Genomic DNA, 27340 nt, shown 5'->3' with positions numbered 1-27340 from the left:
CCTCGCTGTGTGTCCGTGTACACGTGCTCCCAGCTGCAGTGTAGACACAGAGGCTCGTCGGTAAGGGCCGATTTTGATACCCTAAATCAGGTTCAAGAGGGCCTTATGCTGTGAGCAGCCTCACTGAGTTTAAGGGAGTGAGATGGGCGCACCACAAGTATCTGAAACCCTTTAGATGCTGGAGGTACCAGTGAGAAACGGCTGAAGCATCTGTACAGGTCCGAGGACCAAGGGATGGGAATGGGTGGGCTTGGGGATGTCACTGTCCAAGTAAAACACGGGGGGCAAAAGAATGTTGTGTTTCGTTAAGGGTGGGATCTTTCCAAATCCCAGGGATTTCTCCTGCTCATAATGTCTGTTCTGATTGGCTCTTCTGGGGCTAAAGGGACAACATCATCGGTTTCAATTGGGCCCCAAAATTTAATAAAAAGACATTAATGCACTGAGAAATGAAAATGTTTCCATGAACTAAACCAACTAGAACAGTTGTTTTTAAACAAATGACTGTTTAGCTGAACCCTGACAATGCAGCATTGCGAAGCAGTCAGGGAAAGTGACTGTCAGTAATGGTGCAAGTTCCCACGGTTTGCATTTCTCTCAGTTTGGACAATCACTGTCTGAAGGCTGCCAAGTAGTCTGGACTTTTTGATAGTTCATTTGCTTTTAATATTCTAAAATGAGGCAAAGCAATGTATCTGTTATCAGCATGTGATTTCTAAGCAGATGGCTCCCCTCATAATTCAGAAGCATGATTTCAGCTGAAACTCAATTAATCAGATGTATTTCTGCTGGACAAAGTACACTTACCAGGGAAGTTCATATCGGTAACCTCTGATTTGGCCCAGCAAAGCAGTGGGGGTTTAGCAGGGGCTGATAGTGTGAGGTTTGCAGTGGAACCCAAATAAACTTTTTTTCCTTTGTGGATACACATCTCAAGTGAGTGTCTTCTGCCTTCTTGTGCTTGACTGTAACAATGATGGCCAAATGCTAGCAAAATATCCTGTTTGGGATGAGGAGGTGACCTGATTATTCTCTTCCATCTGTGATTCTCATTGGCTTTATTCATCTTTACGCGAGAGTGTGATTGTGACAGGTGTAATGGGTCCAAATTTACAGCAGCAGCATTTTGAAAATAAGATTTTACAAGAGCGATAAGAAAAACTGCCCCACGTTGTGTTCCTACCCTTATAATAAAAATAAACAGGGGCAATAAATAACCAGCATCGCCATGGGAGGGAAGATGCGGGGGTTTCACCACTCTGGCAGCAGCACAAAGTTCTGGGCTGCCTGGAGGGGACAGGTGTCAGAGTAGCAGCCGTGTTAGTCTGTATCCGCAAAAAGAACGAGGAGAACTTGTGGCACCTTAGAGACTAACACATTTATTTGAGCATAAGCCTTCGTGAGCTACAGCTCACTTCATCGGATGCATGCAGTGGAAAATACAGTGGGGAGATTTATATACACGGAGAACATGAAACAACGGGTGTTACCATACACACTGTAACGAGAGTGATCACGTAAGGTGAGCTATTACCAGCAGGAGAGCGGGGGGGGGGGAGGGAACATGGGGAAAATAGTGATGATCAAGGGGGGCCATTTCCAGCAGTTGACAAGAATATGTGAGGAACAGTGCGGGGGGGGAATAAACATGGGGAAATAGTTTTACTTTGTGTAATGACACATCCACTCCCAGTCTTTATTCAAGCCTAACTGCCTGGAGGGGACAGTTATAAGTGTGTTACTGTTTAAAAATAAATAAATAGCAGCGCTCTGAAGTGGCGCTCAGTGTAATGCACACAAACCTGGCTTTGGCATAAGAGGGTGTCTCCTCCACATTGACTTCTGTTTAATCTCCTTTGAATAGCTGTCTGATAAATGATTGCCCCGCCAGCTCCTGGCACAGTGATATTTGCAGAAGTGGGGAAAACTCCACTTTAAATGGAACAACTTTTGCAATGTCATTTTGTTAGCATTTGAAGCTCTTTAACCACCAGCACTGAATGGGGATGTGGAGAGGTGAAATGTTTCCACTAATTGAAATGGACCTGCCTGGGTCAGAGGAGGGAAAGCAGACACTGAACTAATGCCGTGGAGGAATGGCTTATTACGACCCAGCCAGAGTATTGTTTGTACTGGATAAAATGCTATAATATCTGCACTGTACGTTGAGACGGTAACTCAGCATCAGAGGCCAGCAACAGGGCAGACTGGTTATGTGTAGGGTTCTGGGAAAGGTCGAGCACTGTGGGCTGAATCCGCCTTTGCAAGGGTGCTTGGTCCTCCTGTAATGCATTTCATCTGGGGAGCCCCAGCTGCATTGCAAACACTCCCCAGTCTCGCAGCTAACTCCTTGGAAGCAGGTAGATTTTGGCTCCATCTAACAGAGCAATAAAGCATGCAATAGAGAGGTTTAAGTGACTTGCCTGAGGCCGCTCAATGGTAGAACTGGAAATAGAACCCAGGAGTCCGGACTCCCAGTTCCCCTTGCTCTGACCACTGATGGCAACAGTGAATGTGCTTAAGATCTTAGCTGACTATGGATGGACTTGAGCATGTACTTAGTACTAAGCATGTCTTGATGTGTTTTGCCAAATCTGTGCCTAGGAGCTGCGGGCAAGCAGAGGTCCCGTGGCGCAGAAAGGACTGGGAAGTACCTGCAGTTCTAGGCATGGGTGGGAATTCACTCTGGGTGCACCCCACCTGCCCTCTCGCTGGATTGCGAAGCTGGAATGCCTCGGCCAGCTGCTGGGAGCAGAGAACTCCACAGGCGTCTGAGCACACACTCTGGGGAAGCGCCTCCCAGCTGAAATTAGGGGAGTTCAAGACAGAGAGGTTGTTCCCACTGGTGGAAGGGGTTGGGTGGGAGTGGTTCAAAACCTGTCTGATGTTCTTCATTTCCTTAATAGCAGTGGAAGCATTTCATGGGCAATTGGAGCTAAGCACTAGCGCAGCGGTAACGAGCGACGAGAGACAGCTGCAGGTAAAGGCTCTTTACAGGGTTTCTGTTTTTGTTTCAGCAAGAATTTAGTTCTGGAGGGAGGGTGCCAGATAGAAGATCCTGGAGACCAAGCGCTCTGGAGATCCACAGAGCGGGGAAGGCCCCCTGGAGTATGAGCTGGAAGGTGAGGGGGTTCGGTCGCAATGGGCCACATGATCTTTGGCAGAAGGTAAAGATTTTAGGCCCTTAACAACCTGCTCTAGATTGGAAATGATGCCCTACAGGTGAAAAGTCTTGTCCTCCCATCCCCAGCTAGTCCCTGTGACCTGGATATGAAGCCCAAGAGACGGACACTCAGTAGCCCATTCCCTACCCCTGTGAGCCCAGCCAGTCCCCACCAGCATTGACTGTATCTGCATTGCTGATGTTAACTTTGCCATTCCCCTACTACCATTACTGGGAGCTCCAGACTACCCACAGGGAGCAGAGTGTGACTGCATACACCCCCAGGATCAGGACATACACCCAGAACAGCAGTCTATCCAGCCTGTAGGACAGCGTGAGCCAGTTGACTTCTAGTCTGCCGGCCCAGTCTAGTGCGCGAAGATGGGAGCTAATCAGGAGGAGCTCTGCCAGGATCTTCTCCATTGGGGCCTTCCGGGCGCTCGTCACCTTCCAAGGCCCCTCTCCTTTCCCTTCCTCCTCTTCCCCATGCAACAAGAGACCTGCAATGACAGCAAAGCATGTTCAGCGAGGTAGCAGTTCAGGGGGCTGTATGTACACAAGGTGTGCTGAAAACCCAGCTTTGCATGTACCTGCAATGTCACGAGCTGCTTGCAGCCTGGGAGCCTGGGATCTCTCACCGGGGCTTCCTCTGTCTAAGGCACTGCCTACCCAGCAGCAGGAGAAGAGTCTTTTCCGCACAGGGTCTTCCCCCAGATGAAGGAACTTTACTAGCAGGATAGACTTGGACAGGCTGAGAACCAAGAGGGCCATGCAAACCGTGAAGAACACCCCTGAGGCAATAAGGGAAGAGAAAAGAACATTACTGAGTGGGACAGGCAACCAGGACGCCAAACTGCAATGGCTGAAATAGTCTCCCAGGATGTGTCTACACTGCAGTCATGGGGAGTGACTGCAGAGCATGTAGACATACCCAAGTTAGGTTTGATTTAGCTAGGGCAAAGGTAACTTGAGTAGCAACAGTAAGGAAACCACGGTGGCAACATGGGCTAGCCACTCAAGCATGTACCTAGGGTCCTGGGTGTGTGGGGCTAGCCTATGCTGTCACAACTTCTTCACTGCTAGATGAAAGCTGGCTTAGGTACATCTACACATGTTACAATCACAGCTCCTGGTTACAGTGCAGACATATCCTAAGGCTCTGCTCACACTGGGGCTTTGCAGTGTTTTCAAACCATTTTCAAACCCTCTTACCGCAGCCATGCAAAGTTTGCATCCATTGTGTTAAATTACTACCCTACATAAACCTGGTTTCAGCTAGCACAGTGGTTGAAAAATACAAATCCAGTCCACTCTGGGCTGAAAATCTGACACAACCATGCTGCTGAGCATCTAGCCGAGCGATGCAAGATGATTGTTTGGGTGATGCCAGGAGGGTTTGCAGTGCACGCAGGGTGTCAGCGGCACTGTAGTTCTTTTCCCAGAGGTTCGTTTGCCCGAGGATGCAAACATCAAATCAGGGTTAGCAACAGGTGCTTTAAAGAAGAATAGTACTGGCACCAATGACTGGCTGCCCAAGAGAGGCCCCACCTGGTCAGAGTAAGACACCTAGTCATCAGGGAGAGCTGGACGGACGTCAGTAAACATTTCCCTGAAATGAGAATGATTAGACCATGGAACTTTCTCTCCAAGGCAGATGTACCATTACTGCCCAAGTCTGCCCATTTTAAAGCTAGTCTGGAGAATGGATCTGGGATAGCTAGGATAAACTCATGGGTCTTCACCATCTCTGGCCTCTAGTGTTTGCAGATTTACATGCTCCCTTAGAATAGAGTCCCTGCCATAACAGCCCAGCCTGTCCAAGATGCACTGGCCAAACCCAGCTCACCAATGAGGGGAGTGCTGACCGCAGTGCCCAGCAGCTTGTCTGACATGTTGACTTTGAAGACAGTATAGCCAACCAGCACGCTGGTCTTGAAGGTTATCCTGGTGCCACAGTTGGGTGGCAGGTAGAAGCTGGCCAGATCAATGACCATCAGGAATAGGCTGGGGATCAGCAAACTGACCACATATAGCAGGGGGCGTCTTCGGATAACAACCTGGGGTGGAGAAGAGAAGTCAGAGCCAATTCTAAGTGTGACCTGAAAACAATGGAGCTTGGAATTTTTAGCATCTTTTAAGATGCAGAGACCTGTCAAGTAAGAGCACTGAGAGATGTGGGGGCTCCTCCATGCCACTCACCTAACTGGTGCAGGGTGGGCCAGGGCAAGGGATTGTTACCTTGGTCAGAGACAGATGTGGCCAAAACGTTTGTGAATTCACAACCAGCTTGAATTTTCTCCCCGCAAACCTGGAACATTTTTGAAGTTGGCAACCTCTTATTCATATATCTCTCCACATGATCCCTTTGCCTCTGGGCTTTGCAGATTCAGACAGAAGCTGAAATCCCCAAACACCAAGAGTGGTTGCTTTTGCTGTATTTGTGATCCAAGTAATGAGACAAACCCGCCCACTGCCTCCCTGCCATTCATCTTGGTGACATCTATGCAAACCTTCCTGCTGCAAAACCTGTAGCCAAGAGAATTCATCTAGTTTGGGCTTCAAATGGGGAAACACAATCATCTGTATTTCATGCAACAGTTTTTAGGGCCATGCAAACCTTTAATGAAAACTTGAAGCCAAACATTTTACTCTCTCTCTCACTGGGCATGATATTTTTGAGACTCCGGTTCACAGGTTTGTAACTGGGTCCTTCATGAAATTTCTAGGTGGTGGAGTGGTAAGTTCTGGGTCCAGTGAACTTTTCCAAATCTATCTGCAATGCACAGTTTAACCCAACTTGTTGGGTTTGGTTTAAGTCTTGCCATTGCCATAATGGATCTGAAGGAACCTGAAACTTTTAAATCAAAACCCCCGGGTGTCAAAGCATGTGATGAGAAAACTACTCCCACTAAAAAACTGTTGCAAGGCAGAGAACAGTTTTAGTGGGAATCGTTTCCACTCAGGGTGTCAGAATGAAAATCACGAGGGAGGAAATTAAGCCTAGGTAGCCTCCTCCTCTCTGCTTCTGAGAGTCTGAGTGCGTTGAGCAGTACTGATCTAATTGCATCTCGGATGTCTCTATTTGGCCATCAGTACCATGCTCCTCAGCATGGTGCTCTTGAAGAGCAAAGCATTGGCCCAGTGTGTTATGTTGCCACGTGGAGGTCCCAGTCTGGATCTCACCCTTCCTGGCAGGGTCAAAGAGAAAGGGGGAGTGTTGCATGAGTTCCATGAGAGAAGCATCTGTAATTGGCTGGGGTCCTGCACCCGGTTCACCCACAGCACAATACAACAAACTTCTACTGAGTTCACTGCCCTGGATCTGGTAGCCAGATACCAGGGCAGACTTAGCTAGTCAGTGGAGCCCCCAGTCAGACGTGGCATGTGCTGTGGCTGCATTCTGTGTGTTACCTGAGCCAAGGCTCAGAGCAGGAGCCGGGAGGTGCATAGACCCCAGTTCTTCTCACTGAGCCACCAGGAGTCAGCTGGGGGTTACCTCCTCCTGGCTAGGCGAGTAGGAACTGTGCTGAGCTGGCCTCTGCTAGGAGTCACTCTTTGCAGATTTTACACCAGCCAAATCCCATCCTCCCTAATAGGCTAAGAAGTTGATGTCTTTAAATTCTCCAGCAAAGGGAGGGAAGCACTTTAGTTTCAGTCATGTTCTCCATTAGACACCCTTCAGGTGTTAGCAATATTATGCCACAATTTCATTATCCATTAAAGCCAGGTAATAATAAGTACACAAAGGTATTTGCAGCCCATTGATGTTAATGAAGGAGATCAATCTCATTCCGAGCATGTACATCAGCCGCACATCGGAGATGGAATATTACCCAAGGTTAGGCATGAATTGTCTCCTTGATAGCAGACCCCACCAGCACTTAATTTTGCATGACTGTCTTTATGGCACAGACGGAGTTTGACACCCAGACACAGCTTGCCGCTAAGTTTGCTACATTCTCTCCCCCCACCTCAGACATAAGTGCTGTGATTTCTCTTGCAGATGGGAAAGTTGCAATGTTCTCCTCTCACCTGGGCTACCTGGGCAGTAAGGAGTCAAAGGTGACTCTGGCTGGAAAGCTGGTCAGGTGGCGCAGGGCTGACTTGTGCTGTTTTCAGAGGAGACCTACTCAGTGCCCAGGGTCAATGCCCAGTGGACTCCTGTGTGAGTGCACTGGGCACATCTCCCATCTTGGGGAATGAGAGGGCAATACCCAGGGTGACCCCACCTGCCAGTGCAGTCTTTCCCCTCAATCCCCAGATTCCTAGGGCATACCCCTGAATCTCAGTCACTCTCTAGGTTTCCTGTTGTCCCCAGTGTTTGTTTCTGCTGTAGCCCAGGCTCAGAGGAATGTGTCCTGCTGTGGCTACTGGAAGGGGTCCCGGGCTCAGAACTGACATCCTTGTCATGACAATTGTCTTCATGTGAGGTCCACCTGCTGAAAGCAGCCCTGGCTTCCAAACATTGCCTGAGCCTTGAGACATACCTGGCATGTTCCTGGGGCAAGTGCCAAGGCGACGGGTTTGCTGGGACGGAACAGGGCAGCAGTGAGTCTGTACTGTAGGTACAGAGGCAGAAAGTGGGCTGCTGTGGTGGGGACTACTTACCTACAGGGGCTATACAAGTAATTAGATAACTTAAGAACAGATGGCTCTGCACTAACACAAAGTAACATTCACCCCGTCAGGACAGACGCTGGATTTTCCCAGGGCAAACCACACCCCAGGGTCTCAGCACCAGTGCGAGAGTCGGAGCCACCGGATAGGCTGCTGCTGCTCAAGGCAACGCTGCCTGCTCCCCCACGGTGCCAGGTACAGGACGAGGGGCATTGGAGGGAAGATGCTCATGATGTTTTGCAGGAATATAAATATAAAAAAAAAAGTTAAATTCCCCAGGGAACATTTTCAGTTTTTCAACAAAAACTTGGAACCCGATACTGAAATGCTTTGGAATTTGAATTTAAAAACTGAACTCTTGTTCCTGAAAATGGTTTGGTTTTTATGAAAACCTGGAAAATGTAAATAGAAAACATGGAACATTTCAACTAAAAGTTTGAAAAAGCCACTTTCTGTCAAAAATAATTTTTTACAAGAAAAACTGTCCCTTTCGTAGTTCCTAGGACAGTCTGGGGTGTTCCCTGACACTTCCAAGACACTGACCAGTCGGGTAAGGGGGTTCTGTGAGTGCATTAAGGTCAGCCATACTGGCCCTGATTCTCCTCTCGGAGACACTTGGGTAAATTGCAAGCGACTCCACTGAAGTCAGCTAAAATATCCTCCAGCCCAAACCTTGGCCCTAAACTCAGTCACCATTAGCAGGATCCTTTGTACAAGGACTGATTAACTGCCAGGTTCATGCTTTGCCTCTGCGTTCCCCCTGGTGTATGAAAGGCAGGGAGAGAGGCTGAGCTTGTGCTGCTTAGCAAGAGGGACCTGCTGGGAAACTGGGAAGGGCTGGGCAGCAGTTGGTGAGCTGTCCAGCCTGGGGCCCAGGAGGTCTGAAAAGTTTCTGAGAGGCTTCGGGGTTCTCGAAGCCCTGAGTGGTGTTTGCTGCTTCCACCCAATGGGTGTGTGTTTCAGCTGAGTGCCAGATCTGCAGCCCACCCTGCAGTTGCTTCTCTTAGTGTTTTTCCCTTTAAATGCTCTTCATTATTCGCTCTGGCATTAATAATGTTCGCAGGCTGCTATCTTTAAAATTAATGAGGTGTTTAACTCTTAGTCAAGAAGCTCATCAAAACAAAAACACATTTTCGTCCTCCAGCAAGTGGTGTGGACAAATTAGCTGCTTCCCCTCTGCATTCCAGCCTCCTCCAGCGAGGAGACGGGAGCCACAGGCTGTCTCCTCAGGGCTGCTGCTTGGAACGTAGGTCCTGCTGTCAGACGATTTCATGAGTGATGCAAGTGTCCATGCTGGTGTGACAGAGGGATGTCTGGGGCAGAGCACCTGCAGCAGCCCTGTTCAGTGTCTGCACTGGATGCTCTATCCTGTACTACACAGTTACTGCCTTAGCATCTGGAGCCCGAAGTCCATGTGTGTAGGCGTGATGATCTGCAGGCTTGGAAGCAGGGTCTCCTGCCTCCTGCGTGGCTGCCGTGTTCACATGGCCACTCAACAGCTCTGGCAAAGCAGGGAACAGCAGCCTATGCACTCTACAGGTTCAAGCACCCCAGGCATTCCCACCCACAGAGGTCCTGGCTGGAGGAGTCTACTGAATAGTGTGTTTAAGGGACTGGGGAATCACCTGGAGTCTGTCTGTGGAGTTTAGGCTGATCTCTGGCTCACTGCAGCAAACAGACCTTGCTGTGCAGTCCTGATACCATGGCTTGTACCTAGTTCCTGATTCCAGCCCTGCTCCTGGTCCTGGTTCCTGGCCTCCTGTGTTCTGCTCCTAACTTTGCACCCTGCCAACCCTACTTTGGCTGGCCTGTTGGCCCTGACCCAGTATGGTTCATTGGCCTTGACTCTGACCAGACTCTGTGGCGTGACATGGTACAGAGTGCTGCTTCTGGCCTTGACCCTCTAGACTGGAGTAGTCAATTATTCTTTGTCAAGGTCCAAATTTCTTAGTCACGGTATAGTCAAGGTCCGGAACCCAGAGAAACATTTTTCACACCACAATAACAATAAAGATGATGATAAGTCAATAAAAAGATTTTTCAGCCCATTCAAAAGCATGTGAACTTGGACTATGTGCTCAATTCCACTCAGACCTATGCCACCTTGTCTGGGGATCCTGGCACGAGGTCACTGTATGGTATCCATCACTGTACTGGGATCAGGTGCTAGCTCAGAGCTGCCGTACCTCAGCATTGGTCTAAATTTCACTTTCTCTTCTCTGGGGTGTTTGAGGACCAGGTGTGAGCACCTATTTTCAGACTGCACCTGTAACTTTTCTGTCTTGGAGTTCTCCCCACGCTGCCCGATAGATGGGGAGCCTGGGCAAATGCTAATGCTGACTCGCTTTGGAAGTTGATCTCCAAGAGCCCACGGAGAGAGAGAGAGTGAGCCCTGCCTCTTGGGTTGGACCATGTGGTATCTAACCAGGGATGTTCCCAGCATCCAGCTGGTTGTGCCTCTCTTGTCTACCTCATCCTCAGTGCTGGTACTGGGGCATTTTACAGAATAACCTGCTTTCTCTCTCGCTACACCCTCATCTTGGCTCGTCCTCCATGTTGTAGCTGCCCACTTCCCAGTGGACCACAACCCATCGGTAGCTAGGAATTGCACTGTGTCACATGTGTGAGTGAGAACGTGAAGCACAGCAGAGCCCCTGTTCTCATGATGGATTCAAAGACTCTGAAGCCCAGCACAAATCACTGAGAGGAAGAGAAGAAAAGGAGGGAAGGTGCCAAACGGAAAGATGTCCGCAGATTAGAGGTAAAGGAGAAATATTTGATACCTACGTTAAACTGAATCTGGGCAAAGCGTCCGGTCTCCATGTGCAGGACCCGGGGATGTGAGGGCACGGAGAGCAGCTCCCACTCACCATCATTCAGGAACAACATCTTGTCATTCTTAATGTCCTCACGGCTTCTCCAGAAGGTGAGGTCCACGTCCTCCACTGAGAATGACACAAACAAAGGGCTGGGACTTAGGGGAAGGGAGGGACCTGTGAACGCGGGATGGTCTCCCCCCATTTCCTCCACAAGCTGCCAGTGGCCACAGGGCTGGGAAAGGAGCTTCACTGGCCTTCTGTATGGTCCCTGGAAACTATATGAGCCCCATCAGCTCAGGGACTGAACTGCTCCTCTCTGCAGAATGGACACTGCCTGAACTGACTGGAGCCCTAGGACACCCGTTCCCACCATGCCGTGGGATCTTGCTTGCGGCCATTGCAGATGCAGTTGGTCACTTTTCCGCCTGGGTGATCTCTAGGGCAGCCAGGGTAAAGGCAGAGTCAGACTTACAACGTCCAGCATGAGACAGAGCTGGCTACCTTGCAGCGATAGAGCTTGCCTGCTGACTTACGAAATGCCTGGCATTGATGCTGCCACCAGATCAGCACTGTGTTCCAAAGGGAGCACTCAGCGGGGCGCCTATCCTGGGAAGTGCTGAGCTAGGTCCTACAACACGTGCCAGTCACGTTCCTCTTCACACTCCCCAGCTGTGCATCCCAAGAAAATAAACCTCACTGTCTTTGGCGGGCTGGCAAGTCTTGTCTGTGGGAGCTGGACGTTGCATATGTGCATTTCCTAGGCTGAGTCCTGTCCTGCCCACCTGTGTGCAGGATGCTGCTGAAGGTCAGGCTGCAGTTCTGGGTGTCAAAGGGAAAGGCGTATGCCTCCAAACTGCACGCGGACACCACCTGCATGGGCTTGTGGTTCTTGATCTTCCCAGCAGCATTCACGTAAACGTAGGGGAGATCGGGAGACTTACTGACGTCCACGCTGTACAGAACAGGAGGGTTTGTTGCACAGGGAGGGTGGGGGAGAGAGACCCGACGACTTCGTTACGCAGTATACAGGCAGTGAGGTTTTTTTAATGAGCTCTCATGTGACACTACAGGTATAAGGATGGTCCAGTGGCCAGGGCATTATCCTGGGACTTAGTAGACCCTAGGTTCAATTCCCTGCTTCCACTGTGTGACCTCCGGAAGGTCACTGTGTGACCTCTCTCTGCCCCTCAGTTCTCCATCTGTAGAATGGACATAAAAGCAGCATCCTGCCTAGCTCCCACAGGTACTGTGAGGATGAAGCCGTTAAGATGGTGAGGTGCTCGGGCACTGCAGTTGTGGGGACCAGGTTCAGTATCAGACAGACAATGCCTGTGGCACTCAATTTACGAGGCTCAGAAGGATGAAGTGCGAGGCTGACCCTGCTGTGTTTGGAATCTCTTGCTCCACAGAAGCTAAGTGTCTCACACCTGAGACTCAGACTGTTAATCCATCCCCTTCAAACAGCGAGTCCAGAGCTGTTAGAAACAAGATTTTCCCCCCCCCCCACCCCAATGGAGCCTTTTGTTCTTGCTGTGGGCAGAGGCAGAGCTTGCACTGATCAGCCAAAAAGAAACCCCAAACCCACCCCAACCTACTGGTGTGCAGTAAAACTCCGGCCGACTCCAAACTCACAACTCGTTGATGACAATATCTGGAGACCAGATGGTGCTGAGTGGCAGAGAAATTTCGCTGATCCCATCATAGAGGCTGGAATTCCAGGTGAGAAACTCATCCTTCCAGATCTGTGGGAGGGAGACGGAGAGCGTGACTGCCCGGCTGGCTTCTCATATTGCGACTTGGCAGGGCAGGTTAACTGAGGTGTCACGGTGCGTTTGAACCATTGACTTCAGAATTTAGGGATGGTAGGTACAGAAAATATCCCTGCATTGGGAATGTGATAATCGCTTGGTCCCCTGTGCTAATGGCCAAGAAAGTGCAGCTCAGGCTAGCAGTGACTCCCAGTCTGCTTCCTACAGGATAGATTTTTACAGGTGTGTAAAGTCGAATTCTCATCAGAACACAGTGGCTTTACCTGTCACCAGGAGTCTATACAATCGGTGCTGACACAGGCAGTCCTCTTCAGCTCCACCATCCCCATTCACCTTAGCCAGGCTGGCTCAGAATATACGTTTCTGAGTGTGCAGTCTCTGAGACTTGCCTGCGTCCAGAGTGGGTTGAAATGTGAAAAGGACATTTTTTTCCATTTTTTTTTTCATTTTGGTTTTGGGTCAAAATTTAAAATTAAAAAAATGCTAATTGACCTTTTGAAATGTTTCGAGCAGCACCACATGTGTATGCTTTGTTCATCTACCCTATCTGATGCTTTTGAGGATGGTGGAGAACCCTTTTAAAACACCTGACTGTTTTTTTTTTTTTCAGTTCCACATGGGAAGGAAAGAAGGGAATTGGTGTGGGAGATAGACCCCACTGCAGGTGAATGTGCCCTGGCCCCTGGAAGATATCCCCCAAGATGTTGTCGAATAATATCAAAGGCATACATTTTGAGAAGATCACAATCAGATATTCCACAAAGGGAAGAAGCTAAACTTAACGCATTATTCATTATGAATGATTTTTTTCAGTTATGTTCAGGACACTGGGGAATCTCTGATGGCTGGCTTAGGGAGTGTGTGTGTGTGTGTGTGTTTAGGATATTGGAATACTTGCTTATAGAAATCAAAGGTGTTACTAGGACACTAAAAGTATCAACTCCAACACACATATGCAAGATTCAAAACTTCTTTCCCTTAAACCCACCCAGACAGGTACAACAACAAGATGACATTTAGCACTAAGACACAGCACTATGTATTGGTTGAGGTGCACTCTAAACTGATCATTACAATATTAACTGAGTCAGAAAGCAAACAACCTAAAGTAATGTATAATAAATGCTACAGAGCAATTAAGTTCTCTCTCTGCTTCACCATCACATGTAGTTAGGGAAGAAAATATTAATTTACCTGCCGAAACCAAATGCTTGTTGTTAGCTTTTGATTCTGTGTATCCTGTAAGGGGAAAAATAAAATCAAATGTTTAACAAGTTATACAACTGACGCAATGAATCATAAAGAGACCTGACAACTTAAAAATTACACTGCTCTCAGAACGGGTAGGCTCTGCTGTACCCATTGGTGTTATACATAACATCTAAGGTTGCTCTAGATAAAAGAAATTAGATAAGTATTATTCATTATTTCTTTAGTGTGGTGTTTTGTACATTTTGCCCATTGAGAGTCATTGGGGTTTTGCACCGTAATCCATTAGGTGTTTTTGAAAATCTCTCCCACTCTTTGTATATCATCAATTTCAAATTTTCCCCTCTATAATCAGGTAGATTGTGCAATCACCTGCTCCCGGCTGTAATATCTACAACAAGGGATAGTCCCATTGGCTTTTACAGGATTACTCACTGTTGTAAGTGATGTGCCTGGTAACAGCTGTTTGCAAGAATGGGACCTGAGTTAGTGAGCTTCTCCTGTGCTTTGCATGGGGCTTCCATGCAGTATCATGGGATAGAAGAACATTTATGAAATGGGAAAATATGGTGTGTAAGAATAGGATAATATCGCTTTAAATAGCTTGTGAGCCCTCCAGTGGTGCTCAATGTGTTCTGTGGTTTTAGAAGCCATCAAAACCAGCCCTGTGTATACAAGTTTGTGTATATTTAGTAAACCACTTTCTTTTGGACTCAGTTGTGCTCCTGTGACTTCTTCATATTATTTTTGTTGCGTGAAGAGCTAAAGAAATAAGAGAAATTGTGATTGTAAAATCACCAAGCCTGCCAGGGGGAGCTCATGGAAGACTTTCAACTCATTTTTTTGGAAACTGACTAGATTTCAATTTGATTGCATCCCTTTACATTTCTCTCTGATAAAACCAGGCCATAGAGAAGGATCCTGAGGTTGGTTTGGCCATCACCTCACTTCATACCTGTCTCCGGCTCCCGTTTGTTGTTCGTCTGTGTCTGTGCAATCCTCACGACAGTAAATTATCTTTGATAAAATAGTGCTTTGGCTGCACTTGACGCTTTAAATGAATCATCTGTCTCTCTCTTGTGCCCTAATTAGTTACTGTGACATTAATCAGGCTGCTAAGCATAGTACCATATTCTCAGCAAATCCAGGGCTAAAAATATGAGTCTGAGCTTGTATTTGTAATCAGGATATTCATAATTTTTCAAAGAGTGTTGTCTCAGCTGCTACAGGCAGCCAATTGGGTTAAATCTTTTTGTGGATGGATTTTCCTGCTCATAAAACAGAAATGTGACCTCAAGCTAGGTGTATTTTTTATGACATGTAGAAATTCCCTGCCTTTGTAATGATTCAGCATATTTTCTTTTTCCTCTCTGGCTCTATTATTTGTGCTGTGGTAGAATCCAGACACACCTCAATACGTGCTTAAGTTTAGGAATGTGAGCAGTGCTGCTTCATTACTCGTATGCGTCAAGTTGGGCACACACATAATTGTTTGTAGGATCAAGGCCTTATTAGTTTTTGAAGCAAAAGGTTTTCTCAGATTACTAGTATCTTGGGATGGAGCAAAAGCTCAAGTTGATAAAAGAAGGCTCCTTTGGAATATAGGAGATCAAATTTCTCCCAAAAGAGATGGAAGAAAGACAGTAGTTGTTAATGAAGTGTGACTCCCATCTTGATGGAATGAGAGAGAATAGCAGGAATGCTTTGGGTTTGCTGCAGACCCGGAGCTTGGAATTTGTATATCCATGCCATTTTGAAAGCGGATTAAGCTAATTTCCCTGGAAAAAGTGACTTAGGAAATCATTGGAGATGAAAAAGGAACTGCAACATGCTTTCCAGAATCTTTGGATCATCGCTCAAAAGGTTACATTGAAAAGAAATGAGTGACCCCTATTCAGACACCTTTGATGTACAAAATACAGATGACCTGTTTCTATGATGTCCTCTGCGGGGGGGGGGGGGGCTGCATCAGCATCCCAGACAGGACTTGATGCATGCATGCAAAAGAAAAAAATCATTTATAAGACACACTCACTTTTGTTTGGCCATTTGGCTAAGCTCCTTTGTAATGGCTGAATATCCAATATGCCCTCTCCTGGGGGGCTATGTTCTGCCTGTCAGAAGGATGAATTCAATGATCTAACAGGTTTTTTCCCCACACAGTGAACATCTATGATGCTATGAACATGTGTGATCTGTAAAAGTGAATTCCAGGTTAGATGACCTTAGCCTAGGGAGAGCAGGCTGCCGTTTGGCTCACCTGTTAGAGTTGCCTATTATGACCCACAGTAATAGTCTTATGCAGGATACATGCCAGGCCAGTTTCAGATTTGGACGAGAGAGGGACTCCGCTAATGGTTAGTCAGCACGAGAGATTCACTCCCACAGTTGACTTGACTTGAAGATATTGATTTTGTTGCAGAGAGCAACATTTAAAGCACCTTCAACCCTCATTAATCCTTTTTGATTACATCTTAAACCAAAATGATCAACTGTAGGATCATAGGCCCACAAAATGGGGGAGCAACTGGACAACCCCATCCTTTTGTGGGTCCACTCCTTCCATCACCCCTGCTAATGCTTATAGTTCTTGAGCATGCCTTCGCTGTCTGCCGTGATGGTGCCACCACCATTGTTTGATGGCTATCCTACACTGACTGCTTGCTTCTCCATTTGGCCCCGACAGAGATCCCAATGTTGGAGGGGCCCAGGGTGAGCAAGGAGGAGAAAAGACAGCCGAGGCTAAAACTTGAATCTTTTTGTCAAGGGAGACAAGAAGTTTCTCAACGCCAGCTGGCTGGCATAATTGGTTCTCTCGTGGCATTATTCACGGCTCTTCCCTCTTTCTTTTTCAGCTACCTTCCATCTTGCTTGTTAAAAGCAAAGGATATTTTCGAGAATTGGAATTCATTAGTCTTCCTAACAGAGGGAGACTACTTAGACGTAAATTGGTGGTTAGCAAATATACAGATCATTCCCACGCATCCTCATTTATCGTCTCCAGTTCGGCAGACTATAGAAACAGATGCCTGAACGTCTGTTTGGGAGGCTCTAGTCAGCGGAGTGGAATACAAAGGTATCTGGGATTCGGAATGGACGAAACTCAATATAAACAAATTGGAACTCTTCTCCATTGACTAGATTATCTCCCTACTCGGATTTCCCCAAGGTACTCATAATAACTTGATATTCTCAGACAAGCCTAGTCTTTTATGTACATGAAACAGGAGGCAAAAGATCACAGTAGAAGTCAGAGGCAGTGATGAAGATGGGGCGAGAGCTCTTCACACAAAACAATGGTTGCTGAACAGTTCGTCTATTACTACATGCACCTGCTGAAGTCTCTACTGCATCAAGCCCTTTAAAGCCTACAGCTTCCTCATGACATTGGCTCTGGAGCCAAGTCTCTGATTAGATTTATCTGACAGCATGAATACGGATATTTTGAACATGCATTCATTATAGCCAAGAAAGCAGAGAAGACCCTGACTTAAATACTACTGCTCTTCTCCTGGTCTGGTGTAATCACTGCACCCAAACCCCACTAGCTCGCATCTAATGGAGTGAAGATGATGAATTCAGAAAGTGAAATATAATTCACCACTTCCTACTGTGTACGAAAGATAACGAGGGACTCATTACAGTTAAGATGGATAAAAACAAAACCCTGCTAGAGCTGTGTTAGAGACTCTTTCTTTTAGTTACTGTAACAAAAAAGACATTTTCCAACTCTGCTCTCTCCCATTTTCTCCTTGTACAAGAATGATGGAAGGTCCAAGGCAGGAGGAAGTAGATTCTGATGTGCTAGACACCTCTAGAAAATGAGAGTGCCTCACTCCCTTGATCTACACCCAAACTTCGGATCTTTACATGCTCTGAAATACAATCTTGATGCACCAGCAAGGAATTAAATAGTTGCAATATAAGAGGAAATTGCAGTGCTTGTAGTTATTTAATTCATGTAGCATATTTCATATAATTAATACTGTGCCCACACTCTGCCTATGTTAATACACTTGCCTGCTCCTCAAATACCTTTCAGCAGCTTCCAGAATATCAAAGTGGCTCAGGTAGTCTAAGGAGGCAGTTTGATTGCACAGAGCTTCTGACTGTGCTTAAACAGACACTGCCAAAATTAAAATTCATATTTTAATATTTCCCCTGATCGGTGCTATTAAGAACATTTTTAGCTTGTTAAAGAAGAGAGAATTCTATCAGTCTAATTTAAATCACACTGGCTATTTTTGTTGTTTCTTTTACTACTTGTGTTTCATTCCAGTTGGACGGTGTCATTGGATTGCTCAATTTCACTTTGCTTATAGTCAAGTTTCTTCCAGGGATATTGCAGGAAATTGCCATATGTGTAACAACTCCATTCCCAATGAACCAGCCCATTCTCATTCCATAACAGTTATTTCCCCTGTGCTCTACTTCTGAAACACCAGGGGGTGATATGCTGTGAATATTGAGTTTGATCCCCGCCATGATATTAATGGTACCCATGGAATATCTACCCATGAGATAAGATCAGTAGATCCTGAAATACCAATGGAAGCAAGTGATTCAGTGACTTTTGCATCCTATTCTGGTAACAGACAAGCATTGGGCTTCTCTGATCTGGTCTGGCAGCTGAGGTTCCTTAAGGGAAAAGGCACAGAGCATCTGTTGCTCTCTCACTGGCACTGTGCTCGTATATGTAACACACACTGGACACTGGGGCTCATTTTATCCATTCTTTTCAGCTCTTTCCAAATTCCCTTAACTTGGGTCTTAAGTTTCTGAACTCTCCCCCATCTGTATCTGTTCATCATTTTCTGATACCCCAACACACCAGATTTTCTCCAAAAGCATCAAAGCCCTTAGGCCAGTGTTTGTTACATAGTAGTCCGTCTGCCCTGAGCTCTTTGTTAAAATGTTCTTTCCTGGTTCTCTTAACTTAACACAAAGCTGTTTGAATGTAAGTTTCCAAAACTGCAAGGGAAGCTTTAAAACAGTGATTTTCAATGTAGCTTAAGGGAGTTAGCACTCAAATCCCATTCAACGTGGTTGCCTGACTCTTTTAGGCTGTTTGGTAAATCCCAGGCCTCAGTCCCTCAAAGCTGTACTGATTGAAACTGATCAAAATAGAGGATTTACAAAAGTCTGTCTGTCTATCTGTCCAACCTTTTGCAAAACAACCTATTGTTAAAAAATATTTCTTCATTGAGCTGAGTTGTCAAGGATTATTTATACTTATTCTCAGCCTGAATTAAATTGACTGGGTCACTTTAAAAAACTCTTTCTAGCATTTTGAAATTCCAGAGAGTCTTATTTAAAAGGACCAGGAGCAAAATGGTTTGTCAATAAACAGAGACAGCTCCTTCTGCTGAAAAGCATCACGCACAGCTACTGTCATCCATTCGACTCCAGTCTCCAGCTAGCAGATTCTACTGTATTATGAACAGTGGGATACTGGTTGTAAATGAGCTTGAGATTCTGTTTACCACATCCAGCACTGCATGGACAGAGAGGTCAAGGTAAATGGTAGTGGCCTTTGACCAGTTTCTGACGGGTCTCACTCCCTTGCTGTAATTCAGTAAAAGGTGTCTGGTCAGACGATTCAAAGTAGAATTTCTGGGCCTTTGAGCATCTGCGGTTGAGCTTCCTGCAAAACAAATGAATTTGTGTAATTAGACCTGGCAGGTAGAAGAGGAAAAGTTATTAGCTCTTCTTGTTGTTGTTGCTGAAGCTGGGGGTGTTTTTGTATGGGCTGATTAGTTGGGAATGGAGTTGTGGCAGAGATAGCAATTTCCTGCAATATGCTTGGAAGACCTTCTTGTATTAAGTTGATGTGATATTTTGGGCCAGGATGGCATGTAAACTTTCTAGGGGGAGATGTGATAGACATGAGGCCTGGGAATTCAAAAGACTATATTGAAAATATACCAGACAAATATGGAACAATACCTTTTGGGACAATACCTGTTAAATGGATTCCCCAGGAAATCCCTAAGGAGAGGTTAATGCAAGTTCTCCAGCTCTGGTTATGCAAAAACCCAGCCTTTCCAAGATACTCCTGAGGAGAGGGTCATTGTCTGCTGATTACATGATACAGAAGGCCAAGATCAAAGGCCCAAGCTATATAAAGAAATGGCTATCTGCCTAGTCTTTGTTCTGGTTCTGGATCTAAGATGGATGAATTTGTAACCACAGGGAAAACCCAGTTGTAGGCTTTGAAGGCCTGACTCGTACCAGAGCCCTGTGTTGGAGTTGGGGGTGACCTCTGGTAAGCTGCTTTTGCCTGTTTAGCTTCCGTTGTTTCAATCGGTTTTCTCAGAAATGCTTTTACCTTAAGAATAATGTGCTTGCTTAGAAGGAGCTGTGTGGTAACTTTAACTACTAGCAATACACTGATCATAACCCTTAGAGAAAAAGCAAAGCTCAGTGCTGGCCTTTTCAGGCATTCTGACTTGATGGGGAATATAACAGCATGAAGTAGGAAGCTGTGCAGCCTTAAAACCCTGGTCTGGAGGGAGTGAAATGTGGGCCTTTGCCCAAGAGAGATGGGAGCTGGAAACCTTTAAGTGAGTGCCCTCAAGGGACCACAGAGGGAGGAAATACAGGTGCAGTTACCCTGAAACTAACACCGGAGTAACAAAGCACTTTACGATTAGGCCGTTGGTTTGCATCTAGCCTTGGCTTAGTAGTTGCCAAAAGTTGTTAGCACCTGATAACTGTTTTGTGGCCTCTCTGAAATGAATTGGTGGCTCTTAGTTGCCAGTGTACAAAAAGTACCCCATTAAAATAGTGTCCTCACAACAGACAGTGAACAGCTAAAACGTACCTCATTAAAATAGTGTCCTCACAATAGGCAATGAACGGCTCCTGGTTGGCAGCCCCAGAAGGGAGAGGCTCATGACAGAAGCTGTTCTCTCCCATCGAGCTCCCTTCCTCTCCACTCTGGAGCATATGGGGCAGAGTGTGGGCTGTCTGGGCTGCCCCTGCTCTGTGGATGCTTGAAGAGGCAGACTCAGGATGACAATCTGATACTGTTCACCAGCACTAAGTTCGCTTTATTTATTTTTACTTTTTGGTAATAGACTGGCTTCCTGTTAATGGACATTTCCTTCCAGGTTCTGTGGATCTCATTCAAGAATTAGACTAAGAAGCTGCATGTGAACTAGAATTTAGTGAACCCAGAAATCACTCTGATTTGGAAGTTAATGAGATTGTCTGATCTTTCTTCCTTACCTCTTTAACCACCCCCTTACAGATATGCTAAACAGAAAACCCAAATCCCTGTTTGCATAGTAAAAACGGTGGGGGGAAATCCAGCTTGTGTCCTGCAACAGGACTCCATGGCCCTCTGAGCAATACAGGTGGAGGTAAAGGAGAAATGAAACCCAGCAATTGGAAGTGACACATTTCTGAGTGTTCCCTCTGAAATGCAAAATGATATTTTGCTCACGAGCTTCGCCAGACCTCGGGGAGCACAGCCTCACCAACTCATTGGGCTGAAGCAAATTGCCAATGCGCGTGAATGAAATCTAATCTGCAGTGTCCTGCGCATGCAGTCCCCTGAGCACTCAGTGCTTTTGATGGCTGTTTTGATGAGCGGCTGAAGGTATGAGAGATCCAGCAGGAAACTGTAAATGAGATCTCCTTTCCTGGCACACCAGGCCTGCTCATACCCATTCCTTTATGAAGCATGTGGTGTCACTAGCCGCCAGAGGCGGCAATTTCGATGATTTATCAACGTCATTGAGAACAAAATGCTAGAGACTATGCTGTGGGTGCCCTGGCGTGAGTCGTGGAATAGTCACCTTCGATCTCATCAGAGCTGTAAGCCAAATGAGCATTTCGTTCTCTCGCTATGCTCTCAGCAGCAGCCTCGCCTGTTCAGCACCCCAGGAGGGCCCTCCCTCCAGCACCATTTTCAGGGCAGTTTTCAGAAACTGTAATTTCAATAAGAGCAGCGTGTAAGATCCCAGCTGAGACCCCTTCACCATGGTTCCTGCCAGCTCAGCCAGGGGATAGGTCTCCCAGCTGAGACCAACTCCTTGCAGCTCCTACTGGTTCAGGTGAGGAGGGCACAACTCCTGCCTGAGTCCCTTTCAGTACAGTGCCTAGTGGTGCAGTCCAAGGGATGTTCCCTTTGGGTTCAGCAAGTGGAGATGCTGCATATTGACCACAAGGATCTCCTTTTGGGTCTGGGCTTTAGTGTGTCCATGCAAAGAGCATAGCTGCCTGATGAGGGACCGCACTTTTGGGTTAAGTTAGCACCAGCATTTAGACCCTGGAGATAAAGTTACACTAAATGTTAACTACTGTGAACTGGGATCCTTTCTCCCCAGGCCAGCAGAACCTGTGATGTAACCAGGGCATTCACTGATACGTTCTGGGATACAGTGGGCCAGATTCTCAGCTGGTTTAAATTGATGTAGCTCCATTGCAGTCAACAGGGTTATGCCAATTGACACCTGGTAAGAATCTGGTCCAGCCTATTTCAATGTGGGGGCCTGCCTGTGCAATCTCCCATTGCTTATCTTTACTTCTGTCCAGCTGATGAAGACTGGACATAGCTCCTTGCAGTCCTTAACATGCTCTTCCAAGTGCTTGCTAGAGGGGGCACTGGACAGTGACATGAAACAGAGCCTTCCCTCCAGGAGCTGATATTGCTTCTTACACAAGCCCAGAGAATAAGATAGCCCCAGGGGCTGAGTTCTTCCAGCTGGCGATACTGTCATCAGCTGCCCAGCTTTGGGAGGGAGCATAGAAATTGACAGACCAGACTAGACTCATCCATCTAATCCAGCATCCAGTCTCCAACAGTGGCCAGCACCAGATGCTTCAGAGAAAGGTAAGGGTTAAGTAGATGTGTGATCATCTTTCCTCCATAAAAGTCCCATCCTTATCCCTAATAATTAGAGATTGGATTAAACCCTGCAGTATGAGATTTTATCTCCCATCCAATACTCTTTATTGTTAGTATAAATTATTCTAACTCTGGATATTCTTGTTATCCACCAAATAGTCCAATCTCTCTTTGAATCTTACTACATACTTTGCTTCCATGACATCATGTGGCGATGAGTTCCACAGTCTAATTACACAGCAAGTGGAAAAATATGATCTTTTATCCATTTTGAAGCAGAGAAGGCAACTTCAGGACTCACACCCCCTGTTTAATCTTTAGAAAACAGACCCAATGAGAAGGTTGGGTGCTTATTTAGATACATAAATTGCAAAATAATTTCACTTTTGTTATGAAAGTGAATTGGCCAGAGGAAGAGTAATTACGGCAGAGACAGATTCACATTGTAAGTGACCATTAATTAACACTAAATTATTCCTCTGAGAGCTAAGATGACATTCACGTGAGCATTAGACCAATCCCAAATCAGCACTGTCTCAACAGACACAGAAAGAATCCATCAAGAATGGCTCAGCAAAGGTTTTCCCTGTGACTTCTCAGGGCATATTAATATAATGTAATAATTCACACTGCTTATGATCATTAGGAAGGGTCACCTGGAAATGGAACATCTTTGTATCATTGTGGGTGGTGAGTGGGGGATGGATGTGAATGGAAACAGGCTGGAAATAAGCTGTTTTCTATTTTGTCCCTTCACCTGTGGATACTTTAGTTAATCAGTGTTGTCTGTGTGTATCTCATGCTCTTTAGCCCAGATCCACAAGATATTTAGGCTCCTAACTTCCATTTAAATCACTTTAGCACATCTTGGAGTTACACACAATATTCTGGGGGAGGCTAATCTCAATGTGATGCTGCATACAGCATGGATGTAGCATAGATGCTGATGGGGTCGGGAGGCTGCTGAGCTCTCTCATAGAGCTCAGGACATTCCTGCAAGGTGCACAGCCCTGATCAAGGAAATCACATGCTTAAGTCTCATTGATTTCCAGGCCAAAGGGGCAGATTTTTAAAGGTACTTACGTGCCCAAAATCCATTAATTTCAATTGGTGTAGGGGGCCTAAATATCTTTTTTAAAATCTGGCCCAAAGTCCTCAGCACCTTGCAGAACGGAACGCATCAGGAATGAGTGAGCGTGCAGTGCTTACACACCATATGAATTTGGGGAATGACACACACACACCTGTTTCATTGCCCTGTCTTAGGTTAGCTCTCTCTGGACCACACAACAGTAGGTGGATGTTAATGTCTGTCTGAATGGGATGTGATTTCCATGAAATTACGGTCCCCATCTTCATTAACCCAGCACGAGTTCATAAGATTTAGTGAATACAGTGCATGCCACAGGTCTTGTTGCATAATTTCACAGTCTTGATGATCAGCCCCTGGAAACACTTGGACACTGCCAAATCTTCAAACTAACACAAAAATACTGCACAGCCAAGGAGCAGAAGAATTCGTGAAATACAAGACCTACTCTGACAACAGTTGCTAAAGCACCCTCCCTGCCCATACAGATTGCACTGGTTTTCAGGTGACCCCTGATGACAAAATCAGGAAGGAAGAAAACTCTAGTGCCACTGGTGAGAAGCGCAGTCTGATACTCTCAGACTCAGACACGAGGAATTTCTGTAGATCTCTGCCACTGCTGTGAAGGGAGGAAACTGAGTCAACCCCTCTCCTGCCACAGAGAGAGCAAAGTCAGGTCCCGCAGAATTCTTCCAGACTGTAAATGGATTCTGAAACCTACGCTGCCTCCTCTCGACCCTACAGGCCAGTCCCTCTCACTGCAAGGAGCTATCTTCTGGCTTCATAGAGCATTGAGTCACCTGGGTTTGAGCCTCATCTCTGCCGCGCTTTCGCTGTGTGACCTTGGGCAAGTCACTTCATCTCTGTTGGGCCTCGGTTTCCCCATTGTAAAATGGAGCTAATGATACTTGCCTTGTATCTCTCCATCTGCCTGTCAATATCATGCTTACAGCTATGTTATCTGAGTTCGTGGGGCGTTTGTAAAGTGACTTGAGATCCTCAGAGGGACAGTTATTAGTTGTCCTCTCTCTCTCTCTCTCTAACATGACATGCACTGTGTATAAATTGTAAACTCAAAGGGGACCTGCACAACATCAGAAGGCAAAAATCTCTCTGCAGGTTCCATAGGGACAGTTCTACTCGATGGAGTTAATGACCGCACTAAAAATGATCAATTGTAGGATGCCTGCTTTGAGTCAAGGTTCTAAGACCTGCGCCCACCTGTCACCATTGTGGCAATGAATGAACATGACACCACTGGCCTGCATTCCAACCCCAATTACAGAAACATTATGGAGTGAAACTGAAGTGTGTCCCATTTGCAGCCCTGCACGGAGGTGGGATTCCAGCACAATCAGGACTGCTAACCTTAGCAAAGTCTCCCATTCAACTGTCAGAAGAAATATTAAAACCAAAATGAAACTTCAGTCTTATTTACAAAGAGATCTAAAAGAAGCGGCTGCTTTGAGCAATGGCTTGGTTCAACCCTGTGGGAAACTGATGATAAATAGTTAAAAAACCATGGGGACTTTTCAGTGAAATGAATATCATTAAAAGTGAGATGTCTGTTTCTCCTGAATTTTAACAAGACCCATACAAACCTCCCAGCCTGAAAAACTGGTGGTGAACTTTACATAGAAAATAAGGTACTGACCCTCTACATTTTTGGACCCTTTCTTTTCTCCATTACATACTGTACACAGTCGTTGCTACATGCATCACAAGAGACTTCTCTGTATCTGTACCATGCACGTCCTAGCACGCTATAGATCTCTGAGACTTTGGTAGCTTACCCCTTGAAATCACTGGCATTTTCTAGACTCCTAGTCAGATGAACGCTTGCAAGGATCTTGCTCATCTTAATTATATCACAAAATTAGACCAGCCAGAGAGGAAGCAGCACCATCGGGTCACCTATTCATTACATGCTGTCAGAGTTCTCACAAGATGGTCCCCTATAATATATATTCTCATCTAATTGTATAGTTAGGGAGTATATACCGTGTGTGTGTGTGTGTATATATATATAATCATACACAGTGTTTGCAGGCATGGGTTACAGCATCGGTCTTATCAAATAAACTTACCTGAGGCTAAGAGATTAAGGAGGAAGAGGGACATGAAAACAGCTGCCATCTCATCATCTGGCTTTGTCGAGCGCTCCCACCATTAGAGGCTTTCTTAAGTGAAGGTTAACAGTGTCTCTCTACCGGGCTCCATTCCCCACTAGAACGTCTTTCTCTCTAAAACATCCAACAGGGGCTGCGGTGAACACAGCTATTGCCTGACCCTTTCTGGGCTCTCTGCTAGCTCTGAAATACCCAGCCCCTTCTGATCTGGAATCGGATTGTAGGCAGCATTTTAATTTCATTGACGTTCTAGCGCTAAGTGAATAATGGAATCTGAGGCTGGTCCCCGGGAGAGGAAATACCATGCTAATATGATTTCCTTTAGTGCTCTTACCTGAGGCTGTGCCTGTCGCTGACTTACAGCATGCTAATTCCATTAATAATTGAGGCCCAAATAGCTGCTTTAAATCAGACTTGTGCAGCAGCGTCTTCAGCATTTGACAATAGTTACTGCACTCTCTTGAATTACCCTGGATAATGGAAACCTGCTATTGTTTAATGAAGAACAATCGCTAACAGTGCAGGCGGTGGGGGAATCCTGTCTGCTTTTTGTCTTTCCTGACTCTCTTTAATTAAAAGATGTATTACACTGTGATTAATGGGAGTGCTTGGGCAGGGGTTTATTTGGCACATTTCAGAAGGGGAACGAGACACTCCCTGACAGCAGGATTATTTCAAAGGCTGTTCAGGCCCCTTATGAATTGGCATCTGCAAATAAAAAGGGGATTAAGTGGTACGAATGCACTTGCTCTCTGTCCAGGTTTATGGTAGAAATGGGCCTGGATCCAAATACCCCTTTAACTTTGCAGCTTGGGCCCATTTCTGGGGTTTATGCTGCTGGTTAAATCTGGGGTTTATGCTGCCTGGTTCATTGTCCAGGCAGCTGCAGTGTCTCTGATGATGGTGTCAACCCAAATGGAAGTAAAGCTCCTAATTCTGGCAGTGGAGTTTCCCCTGGATAATGGGAGACATGTTTCCAGTGCTGGTTTGTATCCCCATGGGCCACCAGTGCAATGACAGAATGTCCCCTCTTCCTAAACAGCTCTTTGTTCTCTATGAACCATGCATGTATCAGTCCAGCAACTCTGAGGAATCCACCAGACCCTTCCTCTTGTCTGGTAACATGCCCTGTTACCCCAGAGCCAGGACTGAATCGGGGTCAGGGCATCTTCTGAAAGGTAAGAACATAAGAACGGCCATATTGGGACAGACCAAAGGTCCATCTAGCCCAGTATCCTGTCTTCCAACAGTGGCCAATGCCAGGTGCCCCAAAGGGAATGAACAGAGCAGGTAAGCATCAAGTGATCCATTCCCTGTCGCTCATTCCCAGCTTCTGGCAAACAGAGGCTAGGGACACCATCCCTGCCCATCCTGGCTAATAGCCATTGATGGACCTATCCTCCATGAATTTATCTAGTTCTTTTTTGAACACTGCTATAGTTTGGCCTTCACAACATCCTCTGGCAAGGAATATCACAGGTTGACTGTGCGTTGTGTGAAGAAGTACTTCCTTTTGTTTGTTTTAAACCTGCTGCCTATTAATTTCATTTGGTAACCCCTAGTTCTTGTGTTATGAGAAGGAGTAAATAACACATCCTTATTTACTTTCTCCACACTGTTACCCGAAATTGGGTCAGCTAGTCAGCTTAGGGAGGACTAATGACCCACCAGAGTTTGGCAGAAAGCAGCA

General features: G+C 46.2%; 1 protein-coding gene across 1 annotated transcript; it reads right to left on the bottom strand.

Annotated features, from left to right (window-relative positions):
• Positions 1-1558: 1558 nt before the first annotated feature.
• On the bottom strand, positions 1559-25662 carry HTR3B (5-hydroxytryptamine receptor 3B). Its single transcript, XM_073320606.2, has 9 exons — positions 25609-25662; positions 19061-19221; positions 13563-13607; positions 12232-12341; positions 11382-11551; positions 10568-10725; positions 5010-5220; positions 3754-3954; positions 1559-3663 (listed from the first exon to the last, which is right to left on the bottom strand). Exons 1-9 carry the CDS (start codon positions 25655-25657, stop codon positions 3392-3394), a joined length of 1377 nt encoding a protein of 458 aa, XP_073176707.1. The 5' UTR covers positions 25658-25662; the 3' UTR covers positions 1559-3391.
• Positions 25663-27340: the final 1678 nt, after the last annotated feature.

This window comes from Lepidochelys kempii, chromosome 22, assembly GCF_965140285.1.
Source record: "Lepidochelys kempii isolate rLepKem1 chromosome 22, rLepKem1.hap1, whole genome shotgun sequence".
In the NCBI taxonomy this organism is placed as follows: domain Eukaryota; kingdom Metazoa; phylum Chordata; order Testudines; family Cheloniidae; genus Lepidochelys; species Lepidochelys kempii.
Note: the sequence above shows the minus strand (reverse complement) of the source record. Positions and strands in the feature narration are given on the sequence as shown.